Consider the following 18,899-nt stretch of genomic DNA (forward strand, 5'->3'; position numbering starts at 1 on the left):
CAACGCAAGCCAACGGGACTCACGGCGGGCCGTAAGGGGTCTGGCTATCTATCTTCCTTCAGGCTTCTGGCCCTTGATGATGCGAAAACTCACGTGCAAGCGTCGACATGAGTGCAAGACCGGAAGCATGTGCTTCAGGTTTGCGGGTAAACGGGCCATCCAGGGTCGCGATGTTGAGGTAGGTAGCATATTGCCCGGTAGTCTGGAGCATTTGTTGGTGTGTATTCATGTTGTTTCCTGACTGTTCATTCTTCGGTACCAGACACTCTTGTGGCTGACCACCGAGTTACCGGGAGTTGGGCTTTTGCTCCATGATGAAGTCATGCTCTTCTTCACTCAGTTTGTGGTGGTGGCCCATCTTCACATGCCAAACTAGGCTGTGTTCTTCCATGGGGCGGCTTACGTACCTGAGCTGTCAAACCTGGCGCTGAATTAGCTATGCATTTCTCTCGCCTGGCTGGCTATGCATGAGCGCACGGATGGGGAGAATCATGGGGCAGGGGGTCGAGGGGTAGATCGGAGAGGCACGGCCAGCGTAATGACGTGCAGGGTCTGGTGGACGGGAAGAGTCGGAGGGTGTCGTTGGATGGGTGGTGCTCGGGCTTGCTTTGATGGAAGGAGTCGGCTTTTTCTGGGTTGGCTGGTGTTAGGAGAATGGGAGTGAAAGAAGCCGTCGGACTTGGATGAGGTTGGCATGTGGTTTACCTTGATGCCAATGGGAATGTTGTCCTCGCTTGAGACTACCTGGCCTAAGAGCTGTTGCGCAAAGAGTGAGGGAGAGTTGTAACAGACTATGTTATCTACGCTCGACCACACCATCTTTGCAAACCAGTGTTACGTCTCGGTGCTTCTAATCGTTACGCCCTAGCTTTGCCATAGTGTTGTCCTGACTTGCTTCAACATCGGCTCAGCTTGATCTAGATGTTATCCGAGACTGATCGCAAGCTTATAAAATTTACCTTCTATGCAAGAGAACAGATATATACAACCAAAGAGGGGAAAATATTGTGTACTTGTTCCAAGCCAATTTCATCTGAAAGGTTGTGGATAGATAATTCGCTGGTGCATTTGTTTTTGCCTCTTATGAAGATACCGCTACCCCTATTTATGCCCCCTTTTCGACTAAGTCTTGGCAGGATACATACGATGGCCGACATCACAAGTTGTAATGGGAAATAAGGACAACAAAAGACCTGACAGGTTGAAGAATGCGGAATATACGAGCTCTATTAACCTTCTTTCCCGTCATCGGGCGGAATACCTTAAGAGATGCTTAGTATCTTGGAGGCTCCTGCGCCGCACCAATACCGTGGTTGTTGACTCGCATTCCTCGCATTGGGAGAGCCGGGACACGCAAACCGTTCCCATGGGAGGTCACACAAACTGTCAGCCAACCACCTCCGGTCTGATCGTCCAGCAATGTTTTACTGCTCCAATTGTTTGACGTTAACCATTAAAACGAGGCCGCCAAGGCTTGAAGGCAATAAGCTTAAAGATGAGAGTGTCGCCAAACCAATCGGATTAACCAAGGGAACCCGAGATTGGGCTGTGGCCAAGACTGAGTTGGTGGTTGAAGTCTGGCTGGAAGGATGTAAAGAGGCGTATGGGAGACTTGAACACCACATAATGGTAGTCTAGGAGGTATTAGAGTGAGAATGATGACGATTCTGCTCGGGATGGATCCGACGACAACGTTTATATCTCCTTGTATCGTCTTATACAACCAAAAGAACAATATGTCAACACACATGTCCGTGTATATAGCGCCCTCTTCTCTCAATTCATTGCCTGATCCTTTCCATCAACGCAAGTCTCCCCCTTTTCTCGTAGGGAGCCGTCAAAATGGCCAAAATCCCCACCACCCAAGTCTTCCAAAAGGGCTCCGTCTGGATGTACTCCCCTTCCCTGCCACCCGCCATCCTCTTTCTGATCCTCTATTTCTTCGCCTGTCTCTACATCACCTACCTCACCTTTTGCCGGTACAAGACCTGGCACATGACCGTCTTCCCTCTTGGTGCTTTGCTGGAAGTGGCAGGCTACGCGGTGAGGATATACTCGGTCAAGAACCAGGGAAACATTGTACGCCCCCCTCCTATAGACCCCTTCCTACCCCGAACACAGCCCAACCCTCCCTCTCAACCCCACTCATCCCTTCTTCTTGTCTCTAATTTCTAACCCAAAAAAAGGCCGCCTTCATAGCAACCCTCACCCTCCACGTCCTCGCCCCCCTCCTCTTTGCCGCAGGGAACTACCTCCTCCTCGGCCGGCTGATCTCTCACTCCCTCCCCACCCGGCACACCCTCCTCAAGATCCCCACCCGCTTCATAACCCGCCTCTTCGTCGGGTTCGACATCCTCGCCGCTGCGATCCAGGGGTCTGGGACCTCCATCGCCGCGTCGGCGAACTGGACTGGACTGAAGGCACTATCGGGAGTTGACGTGCTTGTTGCTGGGCTGGCGGTGCAGGTTGCGGGAGTGGGGGTTTTTCTTTTGGTTCTGGGGAGGTTTAATTTTCTGGTGAAACAGCTGGGGAGCAAGGGGGGAGGTTGGGGGGGGTTGCTGGTGGCGGTTTGGGTGTCGAGTGGGTTGATTTTCGTGAGTACTTCAATTGACTGGAGATGGTTGGTTGGGGAAAGGGAGGGAGGGTGCTAATGATGGATAATACCTAGGTGAGGTGCATTTACCGGCTGGTCGAGTTCGTGGAGGGGATTGACGGGTATGCCTTTCGGAATGAGTGGTTGTTTTGGGTGTTTGAGGGGACGGGGATGCTACTGGCGATAGGGATGTTTTGTGTTTGGCATCCGGGGGCTTGCTTGAAGAGGGGGGAGGTGACAGAGGGGAAGAAGAGTGAGGGGGGAAGTGATACTCAGGCGTGAGGTTGTTGTCAAGAGATGGCCGTTCACCTAGCGAGCAGCTAGCCTCCTGACATAATTCATCGGCCACTCTGCGTATTTTTCGTACTCGACAGGCAGCCCGGCAGCAAGCTTCTCCATCCAGGCAATGCAGGTTCTTTTTCGATAGGCAAAACGCCCGCCTTTGTTGCACGTAGTGAGAGCAATGTGCCCAATGGCAAACTCGATGAGAACAAAGTGGATGAAGAGCAGTTGGGCTGGATGGTTGTTGGGGTCGATAAAGGGGGCGAACTCTTCATTGCTGGAGTGGTTGAATAAGGAATACAGGGCGGCAAACTGAGAAAAGGCTGTATAGGTAGCAAGTCAGCATTTGATCTCTCCCAGAAAGACTGGACTGGTACTGACCTTCTGACGCCGACGCCCTGGCAGCTTTTGCAATCGCCTCTGTTGAAGCCAAGAACTTGACCTCCAGCGGGCTCTTACACAGAGGTCCGAGTGCCCTCAGAGACTTCAAAAAGTCACCAATGAGAATCTCCTCATCCTCGCTCAAATCCAAGGGAACGATCCCAATGACTCGTCGGACGCTATCACAGTACCCTTCCTGTGTAAACTCACGGAACAACGAGTTCTTCATGCTACCCATAGCGGTATTTGCAATAATATGACACCCCCTAGACATGGCGAGAAACTCAGGCATACCCTCAGCCATACAGCTCGCTTGAAACGCCAAAGCCATCATAGCAGCAAACCTCGCATCCCCCTCAGCCTGTGAAGAGCAAGGCTTACTCAAACTGTTGTTAAGAGACTGTATCGCCTTGACACGGTGAGCCAGCGCTTGCGAAGAGCAATTCCCCCCATGCAAATCAAGATGTGACGCCGCCAGCCCAAGCATGGCATGCATAAGATAATCATACTGGTGCCCAGTCAGCGTAAGATACTCCCGAGGGTTCTCCAAGTTTGAGAGCTTACGCTATGCGACAAACTCGCCGTCTGCATCCAAATCTGATCCCCCTGTATCGGCAAAGGCGGGTACGCAGTCACCAAAAAGTGATGAAAGTACCTCATATCCTCCTGCGTAAACACCGTAGCCGTCGATGACTGCAAGCTGTTCGTTGGGACCACCGTTATCACCGAAGCCGAAAACGCCGACGCCATTCTCGGCCGCTCAGGGTACTCACACACCAGTCCGACCCTCGCGCAGTTCGAGCAGGAGGGGATCGTCTCCTGGCATTTGACCTTTCGCCTCTTGCAGTGGAAGCAACCCAGCCGGGACTTTGTGTGTCCCTTTCGCGGGATTGGCCTTCGGCGGGCTCGGGTTGCTGGTTCTTTAGTGTGGGGTGTGCCGGTATGTGGGGTTGATACCGGTGCTGTCTCTGGCCCGGATGAGTCTTCTGCTGATTCGGGGACACCCCCAGGGGAACATGTCGAGCAGGGAACCCAGTGGTCAGAGGTTGGTGATGGGTGGTGGTTGTCCATCCTTGTTTGACGATGCACAAGTGGCTCTTGATCAAGGGTATATTCTCAAATTCTTTACATGCAAAGAGTGTTATAAAAAGTCGGCCTTGGACATTCTCCCCTTTTGAAGATGCGGCTGGGGTTGTCGTGGACTCGACGCTCTTCAAGGGTTTGGTCAGCACGACCACATTGAAGGGATGGGGCCGAATGACGCGTGTTTTGGGCTGTGTAAAACTAGAGGAAGTGCCATACGCTACCAAAGATTATCAAATCCAGGGGCTGTGCAGAAAGAAAAGTACGAATACTTCCACTTGCTTGCGTGTTGTTGGCCGTTGGCGCTGATGGCAGGTAAGCAAGGGTTAGGGTTGCGATGGCAGGCCGAGAGAGGATGACGATGTATAAGGTGTCGTGAGTTTAAGCTGAGATGATCTAATAGATGATTTAATTAGAATCATGGGATAGGACTTGTAGATACTCAGATAAAGCTGGGATCAGATGGTCCAGAAGCTCGGTCACTGAGCTCTGGCGTTGTAGGCACCCTCACCACAAAATAGTTGACACACAAAAGTAGGTTAACCCATATTAGACTATGAACTATACTTTAAAAGTGAACTAATAGGCCTTTAAACGATCTTTTAAAGCCTATTAACTATCATTAAAGGCCTATAAATTATCTTTAAAAGCCTATAAGCTATCTTTTAAAGGCCTATAGACTACCCTTCAAGGCATGTTAACCTACTTTAGCATCTCATTATTTTGTGGTAAGGGTGGTAGGATGTAGCTCAACTCACATGGGAACTTTAACAGGCCCCCATGCACTCAACCTCACTCCCTCACAAGATTCCTGCCGGAAGGACGCCCTGGTAGAAACGCACAACACCATAAGAGCCCCAAGGGTAAGCTTTTCCCAGACCTAATCCAGTACTACAAACTTATTAAGAGCAATCAACATAGTCATTACAACCTCTCAGCATTGTAGGTATCTCAGCATGTCTAAGCTTTTATATGTACTCCGCCCATCTTAAAAGTCATCCTCCCCTGAGCCCGAGATGATGACATTGTTCACCTTGAGCACCATGCGGCACAGCTGTGTCGCCAACATGAGCTGCTGCTTCTTTCCAATCAATGGGTCAATAACAAACGCCTCCTTCATGTTGTTGGACCCGCGGCCCATGCAGTCCACACCCAGACGGCCACGGCCAGATGGGTCCTTGACCTGTTGAGACTTGACCTCGGCAAGAGTGGCAATAGGGTTGAGACCGCTGTTTTCGGCAAGGGCCATGGGGATGGCATCAAGAGCCTCGGCGAAGGCGCGCATGGCGTATTGCTCGAGACCGGGGGTCTTGACAGCCTCGTCCTCAACGGCCAGAGAGCATGCAATTTCGGCGGAACCACCACCATAGACAACGCGGTTGTCACGGACAAGGTTCCTTACGACACAAAGGGCATCGTGGAGGGAGCGCTTGGCCTCATCGATAATCTATGGGAGTGTTAGTTGAAATCCGGTTCTCGGTGAAGATCTCTAGAGAATGTACATACCATCTTGTTGCTGCCCCTAACAAAGACTGTTACCGCACGAGTGTTGGCGCACTCCTCGATAACAAGCATCTTTTCCCTTGTAGTGCCAAAGGTCATTTCTCTGACGATACCAGCGGTGCCAAGCTTCTCTGGCTTAAGGTCCTCGAATCTGGGAACAATACGGCCGTTTGTCGCAATGGCAATCAGCTCAATCTCTGGGCCACCAACCCATCTTACGGCGGGGAGCTCGTTCTGGAGGAGGAGATGGTTGGCCTCGTCGTCAAAACCCCACTGGCAAATGGCCAGATTGGCACCGGCATCCTTTATTTGTTGAATCATCTCGACGAACTTCTCGCGCTCGTAGTTTTGCAGCTTCTTGAACTCCTCGACGCTGCTGATCTCCAACTTGTGCTTGGTCTTGGGCTTGGGGGGCTCGAACGCGCACGTCAGAATGGCGATCTTGGCGTCCCGGACCTCAGAGGGCATCTGTGGGTGTGAGAAGTCCTTGTCAACAATGACACCCTTGACGAGGAGTGTGTCCTCAAGAGAGCCGCCGACTTTGCCGTCCATCTTGATCAGCTCAAAGTCGACATCCTTCCGTTCCAGATCTGCCACAGACAAGACCGCATCTACGGCGATCTTGGCAAACTGATCGTGAGCCTTGGAAACAATCTTGCTGCCCAAACTTGTTCTCGCAACCTTGGTCAGGTTCTCTGTGTTCTCCTTGTCAAACTCAATAACATCGGAAATTCTGTCGAGTTCCGCTACGGCAATGTCGCAGGCCTGATCGTAACCATCGGCGATGCGGATGGGGTGGATACCCTTGTCGATGAGCTCGGCGGCCTGTTCGAGGAGAGCACCGGCGAGGACGACAACACCAGTGGTGCCGTCACCGATTTCGTCGTCCTGGGACTTGGAAAGCTCCACAAGCAGCTTGGCTACGTGGTTTGTAATCTCCATCTGCTGCAGGATGGTCGCGCCATCGTTCGTTACTGTGATATCGCCGTCGGGGGAGATGAGGATCTTGTCGAGACCACGGGGGCCTAACGAGGTCTTGACGATGTTCGCAACGGTGCGGGCAGCGAGGATGTGGGACTTGACGGCTTCGTTGCCATACTGGCGCTTCTTCTTGCCCTGACTGAAAAGGGGTATTAGCGGGGCAACGTGGGGGAGGATGTGTTGGACTTGAAAGAATCGAGGGCGGTACTGACTCTCTGACTACAATGAAAGGCCGTCCCTGTTCATCTTTCATCACCGCCGCTATGGTATGCATCCGTCAGTAACGCGGTGACCGTACCCTGGGGGAGGTGTCGTCGCATACCGTTCGACAAGTCCAAATCTATAAGCCGGGTAGTTAGCACGCTGGGGTCTGCTTAGGAATAAAGCGGTAAGGGTGCTCCTGGACATACTCATCGCCATCTTGAAGGATTGTTTGTTTGTCTCTTGTAGGAAGATGCGCCAAGGTCAGAGTCGTGGTGGTGCTGGCTTCCGAGACGGTTTCCAGAGGTTGGTCAATAAACAGGGCTCCTGGGCTTGCTCCTCCACCGCTAGGCAGCTTTCGCTATCGCCAGAGCTCAGACGCAATCTCAAAAAATTGACCCTCCCAGTTGGCGGCCACGGCAGAATCTAAGTCCGACTCAGCCCTGTGGTTGGCTGTCAACAGCCCGGCCCCTAGGAGCCCCGCGATTTGGGTGTTCACCGCCTTTGGGCACTGTGCCTGTGATGGTGGGGTTAACCTGGCAAAACGGCAGGACAACCCCGCCATCGACATCACTTGTCCCCATCACAGTCCAGAGAAGCTTCCAAGCAAGGTCAACGCCAAATCAATGCGCCTGGGCAGAACTCAAAAGAGTTTAATTGAGAGGTTCACATTCCTTAAGATCAGGGACTGTATTGGCGTCAATTCAGAGTTCTTCACACCGCAACAGAGTTTTTCACACCACAACTCGAAATTCACACTCGCCACTCAAACAACTACTTAAACAGAGGACTCCCTCGCTCCAGCCTCAGATTTCTTTCACCCTAGACCAAGTCATCAACACCTGAACCGCACTTCCCACCAACACTAGCCAGATACACACTGATCTACACCAACCGACAAGATGTCGCGTCACAGAGCTATCCGCAACTTGGACTATGAGGAGGTGCTGGATGAGTACGAGGTGGATCTACAGGAAGAGGAGGAGAATCGACTTCTTATGGAACAGGGCGTGGTCGATGTTCGCAGTGCCCTCGACACGGAGGCGTCAAAGGTCACCAAAGAGCAAATCGAGGAGGCTCTCTGGCACTACTATTTTGACGTTGACAAATCGGTGACATATCTGACCAACAAATTCATCAACCGCCCAGCACCAAAGGCACCGAAGCCCGCCACTCAGAAGCCCACTGGTAAGTACCTAACCCCTGCAACAGCTACAATTTCCTGCGAGTTTGAAGACTCGTCAGACTGGGCCGAGAACAACCGACACGGACTGGGCGGCCGATGTTCACCACAGACGGGGTCTCGACAAGACGATGTGGGCTTCTGGGTGTCGGGATCATGCCCTTCATATCCCCTGCCCCAGGCATCCCTGCCTGCCCTCTTTCACGACATGCCTTGGGGAAACATCCCAAAGGATAGAGAAAGTGTCTTGATTCCGCCCGTGGTACCGCGATCGCGGTGTGGGCTTCTTGGAGGCACAGGAGCGGCGCCAAAGATGACCAAGCTCCAAGCACTGGCTGCAGCGAGGAAGAAGAAGGCTCAGGAGAAATCGTCGGAGCAAGAGGTGGAACAAACTCGAGCTCAGATGACGGGCCTGTCTGTCAGTAGCAGTTCGACAGAGAAGGAAAACATGCCCTTGTCAGGTGCATTCAGCAAGCGTCTCAAGACCTCTTCGTCAACTGCACAGGGGCGTGTGCCTATCATTCCTACAGAGCCGAGATCAGAGTCTGAGCAGCAGAGCGCCAATCCCATCACAAGAGAACCAGAGGCGGTCGGAGAGCCTGCTCAGGCCCCGCCTGTCAAGAAAGCTCAACCTTCCGCCTTTGCCCAGACGCTTTTTAGCAGCCATACCCCCGCCATCACCATCCGACAGGATGTGGTTACATTGGGACTCGCGCCGTCTGTCCTTGAAGCATTTTCGAAGCCCAGTCCGGATGACATCGTTCTCGCGGCTCAAGCGAAAGGTTCGCTTTCGACAAAGAGCGGGTGCTAACATTGATGCTGATAGTTGATACAGCCGGAAAGAAGCCCCCAGCCGGTCAGAGCAAAAAGTCAAAATCAAGCAATACAGATTCCCTATCCAGTTCGGTCTCGGAGCTGAAGATCGACGATACCCCTCTTCCAAAAAGTCGAAACATCAACGTTCTCTCCGAGTTCGAGAAGAGCACCAAAAAGAAGAGTGCCAGTTTTGTTGTGGTTGGCCATGTCGATGCTGGCAAGAGCACCATGATGGGTCGGCTACTGCTTGACCTTGGTGTTGTTGACCAGCGTACTGTCGAGAAACTCCGAAAAGAAGCCCATACGATAGGCAAATCATCATTTGCTCTTGCTTGGGTTTTGGATCAGGGGTCAGAAGAGCGGACCCGCGGTGTCACCATTGATATTGCCACGAACCGATTCGAGACAGAGACGACAGCTTTCACCATCCTTGACGCCCCAGGACACAGAGACTTTATCCCCAACATGATAGCTGGGGCCAGCCAGGCTGATTTTGCCGTTCTTGTTATCGACGCCAGCACGGGTGCCTTTGAGTCCGGGCTCAAGGGTCAAACCAAGGAACATTCTCTCCTGCTTCGAAGCATGGGCGTGGCGCGTATTATTGTGGCCGTCAACAAGCTTGACATGGTGAATTGGTCACAGGAGAGATTTGACGAGATCAAGAACCAAGTCTCCGGATTCTTGTCGGCCACCGGCTTTCAAAAAATGAATATCGCCTTCGTACCAGTATCCGGCCTGCACGGTGACAACATGGTCAAAAAATCCGAGAACCCTGCTGTTGGGTGGTACACTGGACCCACCCTCATCGAAGAACTTGAGCGTTCGGAACCAAGTGCTCGAGCTACGAAGAAGCCTCTCAGAGTCAACATTTCCGAGGTTTTCCGCACACAGCAAAGTCAGGCCACAGTTTCTGGACGTGTTGACGCCGGATCTTTGCAAATGGGAGACGCCGTTCTGGTCCAGCCGGCCACTGAGAAGGCCTTCATCAAGTCGATCCTTGTGGACGAGGCCCCGGCTGACTGGGCTGTCGCCGGACAGAGCGTGGTATTACATCTCAGCCACATCGACCCAATGCATGTCAAATCCGGCGACATTATCTGCGACCCCAACAAGCCAATCCCCAAAGATAAGACGTTCACGTTAAAGGCGCTGGCGTTTGACTTTTTGATGCCGATGCAAGTGGATGTCCACCGGGGACGACTACACTCGGCAGGGAAGATTATCGCGATGCCTGCGCTGCTGGATAAGACCACCGGTGGGGTGAAGAAGAAGAATCCAAGGCTGGTGAAGCCAGGGGAGGTTGCCAGAGTGCGAGTGGAGTTGGACGATCAGGTGCCGCTGGAGGCTGGTCAGAGGGTGGTTTTGAGAAGTGGTGGGGAGACTATTGCTGCTGGTTTGCTGGAGTGATTATCAAGATATCGATAGAGGGACAAGATCGGGATGCTACAGGGGTTAATCAGTTTTCTTATGTCAAGGCAAGCTATACCAGATATCTCTCGGGAATCCTTAGATAGGAGGGGCATGTAAATCTTTTTTTTTTTGAGCTTTTGTGAAACAATCTCCGAGCTTTTCGTGGCGAGTATCTGAGCTTTTGTTAGACGGTATCTGAGCTTCGCAAGAAACCTGTAAGTTATCCCATACTTACAATCTCGCCATCTTTATACTGAGTGCGTTATACTACATAAGTATATTGCATTAAATAGAGGCAGGAACGGTAAGGCCTTGTAGTGGGAGTGGAAGAGGCCCATAGACGTATGTAGGCCAAATACAAAAGGTAGCTTCCGCTACACACCGTAATCTTCCAGGTTTAATGGATAGAAACCCAGGTGGCACTCCATATATGAGGTGCAAAGCTGATGGATCAAAAAGAGAGATATCCAGGAGAGCTAGTATGAAGAATGATATGCCAGTCCTCCACCAGTGCCCGTCCGCTTGACAACCTTCTCCCAAATCAATTATCTTGCACCTATCATTTGGAGTGCCACACTGGCTTCGTCTAAAACAAAGTCTCTGTCCATCAAATAGTCTCTAAGCTTTTACTAGACAATCTCTTATTTCCAATTAGACACTATCTGAGTTTTTATCAGATATTATCCAAGTTTTCTTTAAATACTATCTACTTTATAAATTGTATGTCTAGGCGTTTAGTAGCAATGATTTTGAGCTTTTACAAGCCAGTCTTTGGACTCATGTTAGATAGTATCTCAGCTTTCATTGGACAGCAGCTCAGTTTTCATTAGATAGTATGAGTGTGAGTGTAAGTGATTTTTTAAAAAAAAACCCGAAGCCAACGCAAGATAGGTACGCTGAACAGTGGCCCTGCCTACTGCAAAGAAAGTTAAACAATTCGCCCGTCGGAGGTTGCCGGAGGTATCTAGAAATTGGCAGGAAGACATCTTACAACCTCAAAAGACTTGTTCACCTTAAAGATTAGTCCCCACGAGCGGAGCTTATTAGACAATATCTCAGCTTTTCAAGAAAATTATCCTATGCTTCGAGCTGAGCAACGTTGTATTTCCTGGGCACAGAGAGATGTCGTTGGAATTGGCATGCCGCCTCATCAATCAATCCAGCTTGGTGTTGATACAAGTGGGGCGTCTTGGCGCTACCAAAAGCGGGAGGCGGATAGCCGCAAGCCGCAACTTTGGGAAAAGGCCACTCTGGCACTTGAGCAGGCAGGGATTGGTGCCGATGAGTGGTCCGTGAGTTGCCAATATGTGGGGTTATTGAAACTCCAGTGAACAGCTTGCAGTTCCATGCCCAAGCTTCTGTTGGACGACAGAATCGTGTAGAAGCTTCAGGTGGACGTTGAGCAATGCAGTGTCGGAGCAACACTTGGATGAAGTGAATAAACAGAGGCAAACATGAGATATGGACAGCATTGGAGGAGCACATGATTCAAGTAGGGGAAGTAGTTGAGGACAGAGAGACAGATCTGGAATCAGCTAGCGTACTGGATGATCTTGCAAGTGCTGATGAGAGCTCGATCCATTGTATATCTAGGCGGTGCATTTCGGAGCTCTAGGCGCGCTTCAGGTGCAGTTGATGGATGGCAAAAAAGGAACAATCGGGGGAGGCTCAAGTAACAGTGACTCGTGGGAGAATATCAAGCGGCGGGGTAATTGGTGGGAGCAGCTCAAGGCTGCAAGTCACCGCTACCTTTTGTTCCCATGGAAAGTTGCAATAGCGGGGGCAAACCAACCAAGTGAATCGATTGGGCAGGCCCTGCAAGGCTCGGAAGGCGGGCGCGGGCTGCTGGCGGCCAGTGCTAAAGTGTGAGGTGGCTAGAGCCCAGAATAAGGACAGATTTCCCAATTCACCACCAGAAAATTTAAGGATACAAGTCAGCTTCTGCTCTCTTCCTTCTTCCTCTTCCTCTCCCCAATCCCAACGATTGATCCACCACTCCGGTACATCAACGTCCTCTCTTACTGGTCAGCTGGTAGGATTGGTATTTGACGACAAGCCCATAGTTGGCATTCATCCTTTTTCCATACTCTTTATCACACCTGCTAGCAGGAGAGTGAAAGGTTTTCTTTTCTTTACACGTCAGTCACACACACAGCCTTCGGCATGGAACGTCGATCGCGGAGCTGGGCCCTCGGCCTCAGCATCATTGGGTTTTTCGCCCTTCTCTTCTCTGCTGGCTTTGTCCAGCAAGTAAAAGCGGACGATGTCTCGGAATATGGCACTGTTATCGGTATTGTATGTTCTACCCCTCCACAGCCCTCCTTGGTTTGCGGTCAGGACAATTGCTAACGAGCATTCTCTACAGGATCTGGGAACCACCTACTCGTAAGTTCTACACAAACGACGGCGTCGTCGATTTCTCGAACCACCCCGCCGCTGCTGCTCTGGTCTTTGGCGCAACTGCGAGCACTTGTGACACGGTGTCAACTTTGACAGATCGGCAGTGCGGGGTGTGGGGGAGCAAAAGCAGACTTGGGAAGCAGGAAGCTAACTAAACCCTAGTTGCGTTGGTGTGATGCAGAAGGGCAAGGTCGAGATTCTCGTCAACGACCAAGGAAACCGTATTACCCCCTCTTATGTCGCCTTCACCGATGAGGAGAGATTAGTCGGAGACGCCGCCAAGAACCAGGCTCCCGCCAACCCCCACAACACTATCTACGATATCAAGCGCCTCATCGGCCGCAAGTTCTCTGAGAAGGAGCTCCAGACTGACATCAAGCACTTCCCCTTCAAGTATGTACCCAATGACTTTTGAGTCGCTCCTGACATCTACTAACTTGCGTTTGCAGGGTCGTCTCCAAGAATGACAAGCCGGCCGTCACCGTTAAGGTCAATGGTGAGGACAAGACCTTCACCCCCGAGGAGATTTCCGCCATGGTTCTCGGCAAGATGAAGGAGACTGCTGAGAGCTATCTCGGCAAGAAGGTCACCCACGCCGTTGTTACCGTTCCCGCCTACTTCAACGACAACCAGCGCCAGGCCACCAAGGATGCCGGTATGATTGCCGGTCTCAACGTCCTTCGCATTGTCAACGAGCCCACCGCCGCTGCCATCGCTTACGGTCTTGATAAGACCGATGGCGAGCGCCAGATCATTGTCTACGACTTGGGTGGTGGCACTTTCGATGTTTCCCTCCTCTCCATCGACCAAGGTGTCTTTGAGGTTTTGGCTACTGCCGGTGATACTCATCTTGGTGGTGAGGATTTCGACCAGCGTGTCATTAACCACTTCGCCAAGACCTTCAACAAGAAGCACGGTGTTGATGTCACCACTGACGCCAAGGCCATGGGTAAGCTCAAGCGTGAGGCCGAGAAGGCCAAGCGTACCCTTTCCAGCCAGATGTCCACCCGTATTGAAATCGAGTCCCTTTTCGGCGGCAAGGACTTCTCTGAGACCCTTACCCGCGCCAAGTTCGAGGAGCTCAACAACGATCTCTTCCGCAAGACTCTCGAGCCTGTGAAACAGGTTCTCAAGGACGCCAAGGTTGCCAAGGGCGAGGTCGATGACATCGTTCTTGTTGGTGGTTCTACCCGTATCCCCAAGGTTCAGGCCCTCATTGAGGAGTTCTTTGGTGGAAAGAAGGCTTCCAAGGGCATCAACCCCGATGAGGCCGTCGCTTTCGGCGCTGCTGTCCAGGCTGGTGTTCTTTCCGGTGAGGAAGGTACTGAGGAAATCGTTCTCATGGATGTCAACCCTCTTACTCTCGGCATTGAGACCACTGGTGGTGTCATGACCAAGCTCATCACCCGCAACACCCCTATCCCTACCCGCAAGAGCCAGATCTTCTCCACCGCCGCTGATAACCAGCCCGTGGTCTTGATCCAGGTTTACGAGGGTGAGCGTTCCATGACCAAGGACAACAACCTCCTCGGCAAGTTCGAGCTTACTGGCATCCCCCCCGCTCCCCGTGGCGTTCCCCAAATCGAAGTCTCTTTCGAGCTCGACGCCAACGGAATTCTCAAGGTTTCCGCCCACGACAAGGGCACTGGCAAGGCCGAGTCCATCACCATCACCAACGACAAGGGCCGCCTTACCCAGGAGGAGATTGACCGCATGGTTGCCGAGGCTGAGAAGTACGCCGAGGAGGACAAGGCCACCCGTGAGCGCATTGAGGCTCGCAACGGTCTTGAGAATTACGCCTTCTCCCTGAAGAACCAGGTCAACGATGAGGAGGGTATGGGCAAGAAGATCTCAGAGGAGGACAAGGAGACCATCCTCGACGCCGTCAAGGAGACCCAGGACTGGCTTGAGGAGAATGCCGCCACTGCCTCCACCGAGGACTTCGAGGAGCAGAAGGAGAAGCTGTCTGGCGTTGCTTACCCCATCACCAGCAAGCTTTACAGCGCCGGTGGTGCCGGTGGCGAGGACGACGAGCCCGCTGGCCATGACGAGCTTTAAAGGAGTAACGTAGCATCATAGATTCCCCCAATGTTTTTTCGCGTTTTTTGATGGCTCGATGAAAAAAGAGAGAATCATCATCACATAATGAAGGTTCTCGCAGAGATGATGTGTCGTATGTTTGTGGATGTGGTGTTTTGTGATTTTCGGGTTGGGTGAAATGGGTATATTCATCATGGTCATAGGAAGGAAGCAAGGATGGGCATATTATTCTGTGATTGTCTGGTGTGTGTCGGTTGTAGTAGGTGGCGGGCGCATCGCGGGCTTTTGTAAAGTATGTATGAAGTATAAAGCAAAAGAACCTACTTGAAACATTCGAATGTCCCAAGATGATGATGTGAATGTGGTCTGCTGAATCTTGGTTGAATGGAAGTTGGCAATGTTCGATGGGATGTGCTACGATGTCATCAAAGAGCATGATGGAGGCTATTTGGAACCGGACGTCTGACATTCGTAATTGCAGGAAAGAACAGTGGTTGGCCATGGCTTTGATGCAGGTAGCATCGTGGTGATGATGTGACAGCCTCGAAGATATCAACCGTTGTCGCTGCGTCTTTGGTTGCATCCTCACCAACACCGGCATATCACTGATCTATCACTTAATCCACTCATCACTTGCTTCACTTCTTCATTTGATTGTGAACTCTTGAAGATTTGGGCCAATTTTGCAACAAAATAGAGGCTATGTGTTGGTTGGAGTGTGGTGGGTTGGGACTTGGGAGTGTTTGATGTGACAAGGTGGTTTGGGGATGGATCAATCATGATGGCTATGTTTGTATAAAGTAAACAACACAGGCTCAATGGTCTAGTGGTATGATTCGCGCTTCGGGTTTTCTTTACAAATCCAGAACTTGGGAAACCAGTTCAAGCCTTGTGCGAGGTCTCGGGTTCGAATCCCGATTGAGCCCGTTTCTTTTGTTGTTTTTGGCTGTGGTGGTGCTGTTGGGTTGAGTAAGCACTTTCTTTTTGGCGGGGGTGGGACTTTGGGGAGTTGGCATGGTGTGAAGGAGGGAGAGGAAGCTGCGGCATGGATTGATGATTGGTAGGTGATTGTTGGACTACGGGGGTCTTGGTGAGCTTTGTGAGGCTGAGGAGCTGAGAATGGAGACCTCAAGACACGAGACTCGGGGACTTGGGAGGCTCAACCAGTGAATTATGACGCTGAGATCAGCAGGTCTAAAGACTGGGCAAAGCCTGTCACATTGGATATTCATTCACGGCACGAAACTGAGTTGGCTGGTTGGAATAGTGATTGTAGCCTGCAAGTGTGTTTCCATTGCACAAGTGAACTTGAATCTGGCGAGCAAAAAGCATCTTGTGACAGACCTGATGTTAGAATAGGAGATTGAAGTTGGGGTTAGGGTTGGGAACGAAATATCCTTTGCGAAGCCATGATTCTGTTTCATATCAACTGATTGACGATAGTTCTCGGCGTCTGACTCACACGTGATGATGTTAGTAAGAAGGATGCAATTATGGTTTGCGCAGTCTTGGTCGTTGTCTTGGTGGGTGAGAGGTGTGTCACATCTTCCTCACAGTTGGCCACATTAGGTAACCAACTGGCTCTGTCATGAGGAGAAAGCTAGCCGGTCAACTAGGCGAGGCCCGTTTCAATCGAGTACTGAGCCAAAGGTCGAAACCACTTGTATGGGCCTCGTAAAAGACATCTTCATCTTGAGTAAACAAGTGACTTGACCAGAGCAACTGGTGGTCACAGTTCACTTCTAGAAAACAAAGTGGGGCTCTTGGACCCAGGGCTTCCCGCATTGCCAAGAGTTGTGACGTCCACAGTTGCCCACACGACCACCCCCCACTATTGGGACCGCCACCAGAAAATTGCGAGGAACTGTTCTGACGGGCCGCCTCTTTATTAATACCCTTTTTGCCTGTGGTTGTGTATTATTCATCACTCGACCTTCAAACATCCTGAGAGAATCTTTGCTTTCTCTCACGCAGCACCTACAAATCGAAGCGCCCATTGCTCTTTTTTTCCCCGGACAGTTTTGGCCGAAGAAAGGAGACATCAAAAGTCTGACTCGACCAAAACCCCGCCATCCGTCGAGCACGACATCACCACCACCAAATTGCGATCACCTCCGATTCGAGAAACGAGATATATTTCAGCTATGGCGACTATTAGTGGTAGTCGTGCTGCTCCAGGCGCTGCTCCTGGCGCAGATATTGGATCTTCGCATCCTTATACTTGCAATACCTGCCAGGTCGCCTTCCGCAATGGCGATTTGCAGAGGGGTCATATGCGCAGTGACTGGCAGTAAGTTATCTCCCTGTCATAATCATGTTGGCGCATAGAGTTCACAGGCTTACATTTACTTTCCACAGTCGCTACAACCTGAAGCGCCGTGTCGCCTCGCTGCCCCCCATCTCCTCGGAAATTTTCACCGAAAAGGTCCTCCAGGCCCGCGCTGCCACCACTGCGCAGGCGGACAAGGCCGGCTTCGAGAAAGCCTGCGAAGTTTGCCAGAAAAATTATTTCAGCGAGGGCGCATACAAGAACCATCTTACCAGCTCCAAGCACAAGGCCAAGGTCGCTGCTCTGGCGGCTCGCCCACAGGGCAAGATCCCTGACGATGCCAGCTCCATGACCTTCTCGCTTGGCGAGCCAGCCCCTACAGACTCTGTGGTTGATTCGGACGCGGAGGAGGAGTTTAACGAGGTGGTTGAGGGTATCAAGAACACCCAGCTGCAAGAGAACGAGAACGTCTCCCCACTTAGACGTCCCTCCAACCCTCACTTGTCAGCCGCTGCCCAGCACAAGACTGAGCACCCCGTGTCAGAGACACCCAGTGAAGAGGAGGAGGAATCCGCTACCCCTTCATCTGCTACCCCAGTGGTTTCACAACAACAACAAGCTGGTCCTGCCCGGACAATCAATACTTGTATTTTCTGCAATCATGAGTCCGAGAATCCTCAGCTCAACGCCCAGCACATGGAAAAGACCCACGGCATGTTCATCCCGGAGAAGCAATACCTCGTTGATCTCGAGGGCTTGATAAACTACCTCCAAGAGCGCGTGTATGACCTCAACGAGTGCATCACCTGCTCCAAGATGAGAAACACCACCTACGCCGTCCAGACTCACATGCGCGACAAAGCCCACGTCCAAATTCCTTTCACAACCGAAGATGAACAGCTCGAAATTGGTGAATTTTACGACTTCCGCGCCACTTATTCTGATGACGAAGAGGGAGAGTGGGAGGATGAGGATGAGGAGATGGAGGATGCTGACACGAACGGTGGTGCCAAACTTGGTGGTCACCGCGCAACCAGGACAGTTACAGTCGACGAGAATGGTGATGAGATCATGGAGGATGGGAATGGAGAAGGATGGGAGACGGATTCTGACGAGTCGTCTCTGAATTCTGATGATTTGCACGCCGTTCCCGCGGAGCTACATCTTCACCAGTATGAGAGGCTGTCAAAGAATCATCACCACTCGTCAAGCACACCAAGGACGCACCAGCAGGCAGATGGGTTCCATGCTCACAGCAAGAAGAGTCACGCGGTGTTCTATGATGATTATGAGTTACACCTCGGCAGTGGGAAGGCTGTTGGTCACAGATCGCTCAACAAGTACTACAGGCAAAATCTGTATAAATACCCCACGCCAGAGGAGAGGGCCGAGAGGTTGTTGCTCAAGGCCAACGAGCAAGGTCAGGGTGTCATGGACGTGGACGAGGATGGGAATGGGCAGACGGTTGTCCCGCTGCGGGATCCCAACCCCAAGGCCAGGGGGAGAGCGGTGGTGGGCAGAGACGTTGCCGGTCTGGGTGTCAGGTCTGCTGGCGAGCTGGAGAAGCACAGGGCTGTGGTGGTGAAGGGTAAGAAGCAAGAGTGGAAGGACCAAAAGGACAGAGGCATGCTTCAGGCGAGACTGGGCATCAAGGAGAAGGCGCCTCATCCGGCTACATACTTGCGTTAGAGCGCTTGATAGAGGGGGTGTGCCACTTCGTTTGTGCATTGGGGTTTTAGAACTGAGAAATGGTTACA

The 18,899-nt window shown here is 51.7% G+C and overlaps 6 protein-coding genes and 1 non-coding gene across 7 annotated transcripts; 5 read left to right on the forward strand and 2 right to left on the reverse strand.

Moving 5' to 3' along the window:
* Positions 1 to 1,670: 1,670 nt before the first annotated feature.
* QC764_406450 (uncharacterized protein) lies at positions 1,671 to 4,771 on the reverse strand. The gene is made up of 3 exons (XM_062946935.1): positions 3,821 to 4,771; positions 3,257 to 3,764; positions 1,671 to 3,198 (listed from the first exon to the last, which is right to left on the reverse strand). The coding sequence occupies exons 1-3, from the start codon at positions 4,325 to 4,327 to the stop codon at positions 2,903 to 2,905; spliced, it is 1,311 nt and encodes a 436-aa protein (XP_062800784.1). The 5' UTR covers positions 4,328 to 4,771; the 3' UTR covers positions 1,671 to 2,902.
* Positions 1,843 to 2,651, forward strand: QC764_406460 (uncharacterized protein; the record flags this gene model as incomplete). The annotated part of the gene is made up of 2 exons (XM_062946936.1): positions 1,843 to 2,079; positions 2,187 to 2,651. The coding sequence occupies 2 exons, from the start codon at positions 1,843 to 1,845 to the stop codon at positions 2,649 to 2,651; spliced, it is 702 nt and encodes a 233-aa protein (XP_062800785.1).
* A 492-nt stretch (positions 4,772 to 5,263) lies between the features above and the next one.
* CCT5 (T-complex protein 1 subunit epsilon) lies at positions 5,264 to 7,429 on the reverse strand. Its single transcript, XM_062946934.1, has 5 exons — positions 7,234 to 7,429; positions 7,146 to 7,163; positions 7,036 to 7,084; positions 5,846 to 6,962; positions 5,264 to 5,786 (listed from the first exon to the last, which is right to left on the reverse strand). Exons 1-5 carry the CDS (start codon positions 7,241 to 7,243, stop codon positions 5,328 to 5,330), a joined length of 1,653 nt encoding a protein of 550 aa, XP_062800786.1. The 5' UTR covers positions 7,244 to 7,429; the 3' UTR covers positions 5,264 to 5,327.
* On the forward strand, positions 7,412 to 10,636 carry QC764_406430 (uncharacterized protein). The gene is made up of 3 exons (XM_062946933.1): positions 7,412 to 8,212; positions 8,237 to 8,989; positions 9,043 to 10,636. Exons 1-3 carry the CDS (start codon positions 7,927 to 7,929, stop codon positions 10,428 to 10,430), a joined length of 2,427 nt encoding a protein of 808 aa, XP_062800787.1. The 5' UTR covers positions 7,412 to 7,926; the 3' UTR covers positions 10,431 to 10,636.
* A 1,694-nt stretch (positions 10,637 to 12,330) lies between these two features.
* On the forward strand, positions 12,331 to 15,217 carry KAR2_2 (ATPase with role in protein import into the ER). Its single transcript, XM_062946932.1, has 4 exons — positions 12,331 to 12,728; positions 12,799 to 12,818; positions 12,996 to 13,226; positions 13,283 to 15,217. Exons 1-4 carry the CDS (start codon positions 12,597 to 12,599, stop codon positions 14,889 to 14,891), a joined length of 1,992 nt encoding a protein of 663 aa, XP_062800788.1. The 5' UTR covers positions 12,331 to 12,596; the 3' UTR covers positions 14,892 to 15,217.
* Positions 15,218 to 15,685: 468 nt separating this feature from the next.
* QC764_0069530 lies at positions 15,686 to 15,799 on the forward strand. Its single transcript has one exon. It is a non-coding gene; the product is annotated as a tRNA-Pro (tRNA).
* A 746-nt stretch (positions 15,800 to 16,545) lies between these two features.
* REI1 (pre-60S factor rei1) lies at positions 16,546 to 18,886 on the forward strand. Its single transcript, XM_062946931.1, has 2 exons — positions 16,546 to 17,163; positions 17,232 to 18,886. Exons 1-2 carry the CDS (start codon positions 17,018 to 17,020, stop codon positions 18,829 to 18,831), a joined length of 1,746 nt encoding a protein of 581 aa, XP_062800789.1. The 5' UTR covers positions 16,546 to 17,017; the 3' UTR covers positions 18,832 to 18,886.
* Positions 18,887 to 18,899: the final 13 nt, after the last annotated feature.

The sequence above is a fragment of the Podospora pseudoanserina genome, chromosome 4, assembly GCF_035222485.1.
Source record: "Podospora pseudoanserina strain CBS 124.78 chromosome 4, whole genome shotgun sequence".
Classification (NCBI taxonomy): Eukaryota; Fungi; Ascomycota; class Sordariomycetes; order Sordariales; family Podosporaceae; genus Podospora; species Podospora pseudoanserina.

Bases quoted from the DNA above. Each gene is read 5' to 3' on its own strand.
- QC764_406430 (XM_062946933.1), top strand. From the start codon at position 7,927: ATGTCGCGTCACAGAGCTATCCGCAACTTGGACTATGAGGAGGTGCTG. The intron at 8,213-8,236 runs GTAAGTACCTAA...CCCCTGCAACAG, and splicing joins CGCCACTCAGAAGCCCACTG to CTACAATTTCCTGCGAGTTT. The intron at 8,990-9,042 runs GTTCGCTTTCGA...TAGTTGATACAG, and splicing joins TCTCGCGGCTCAAGCGAAAG to CCGGAAAGAAGCCCCCAGCC.
- QC764_406450 (XM_062946935.1), bottom strand. From the start codon at position 4,327: ATGGACAACCACCACCCATCACCAACCTCTGACCACTGGGTTCCCTGC. The intron at 3,765-3,820 runs GTAAGCTCTCAA...ACTGGGCACCAG, and splicing joins CGGCGAGTTTGTCGCATAGC to TATGATTATCTTATGCATGC. The intron at 3,199-3,256 runs GTCAGTACCAGT...CTACCTATACAG, and splicing joins CAGGGCGTCGGCGTCAGAAG to CCTTTTCTCAGTTTGCCGCC.
- REI1 (XM_062946931.1), top strand. From the start codon at position 17,018: ATGGCGACTATTAGTGGTAGTCGTGCTGCTCCAGGCGCTGCTCCTGGC. The intron at 17,164-17,231 runs GTAAGTTATCTC...TACTTTCCACAG, and splicing joins CATATGCGCAGTGACTGGCA to TCGCTACAACCTGAAGCGCC.
- KAR2_2 (XM_062946932.1), top strand. From the start codon at position 12,597: ATGGAACGTCGATCGCGGAGCTGGGCCCTCGGCCTCAGCATCATTGGG. The intron at 12,729-12,798 runs GTATGTTCTACC...CATTCTCTACAG, and splicing joins ATGGCACTGTTATCGGTATT to GATCTGGGAACCACCTACTC. The intron at 12,819-12,995 runs GTAAGTTCTACA...ACTAAACCCTAG, and splicing joins GATCTGGGAACCACCTACTC to TTGCGTTGGTGTGATGCAGA.
- CCT5 (XM_062946934.1), bottom strand. The intron at 6,963-7,035 runs GTCAGTACCGCC...ACCCCTTTTCAG, and splicing joins CCTTTCATTGTAGTCAGAGA to TCAGGGCAAGAAGAAGCGCC. The intron at 5,787-5,845 runs GTATGTACATTC...ACACTCCCATAG, and splicing joins TTAGGGGCAGCAACAAGATG to ATTATCGATGAGGCCAAGCG.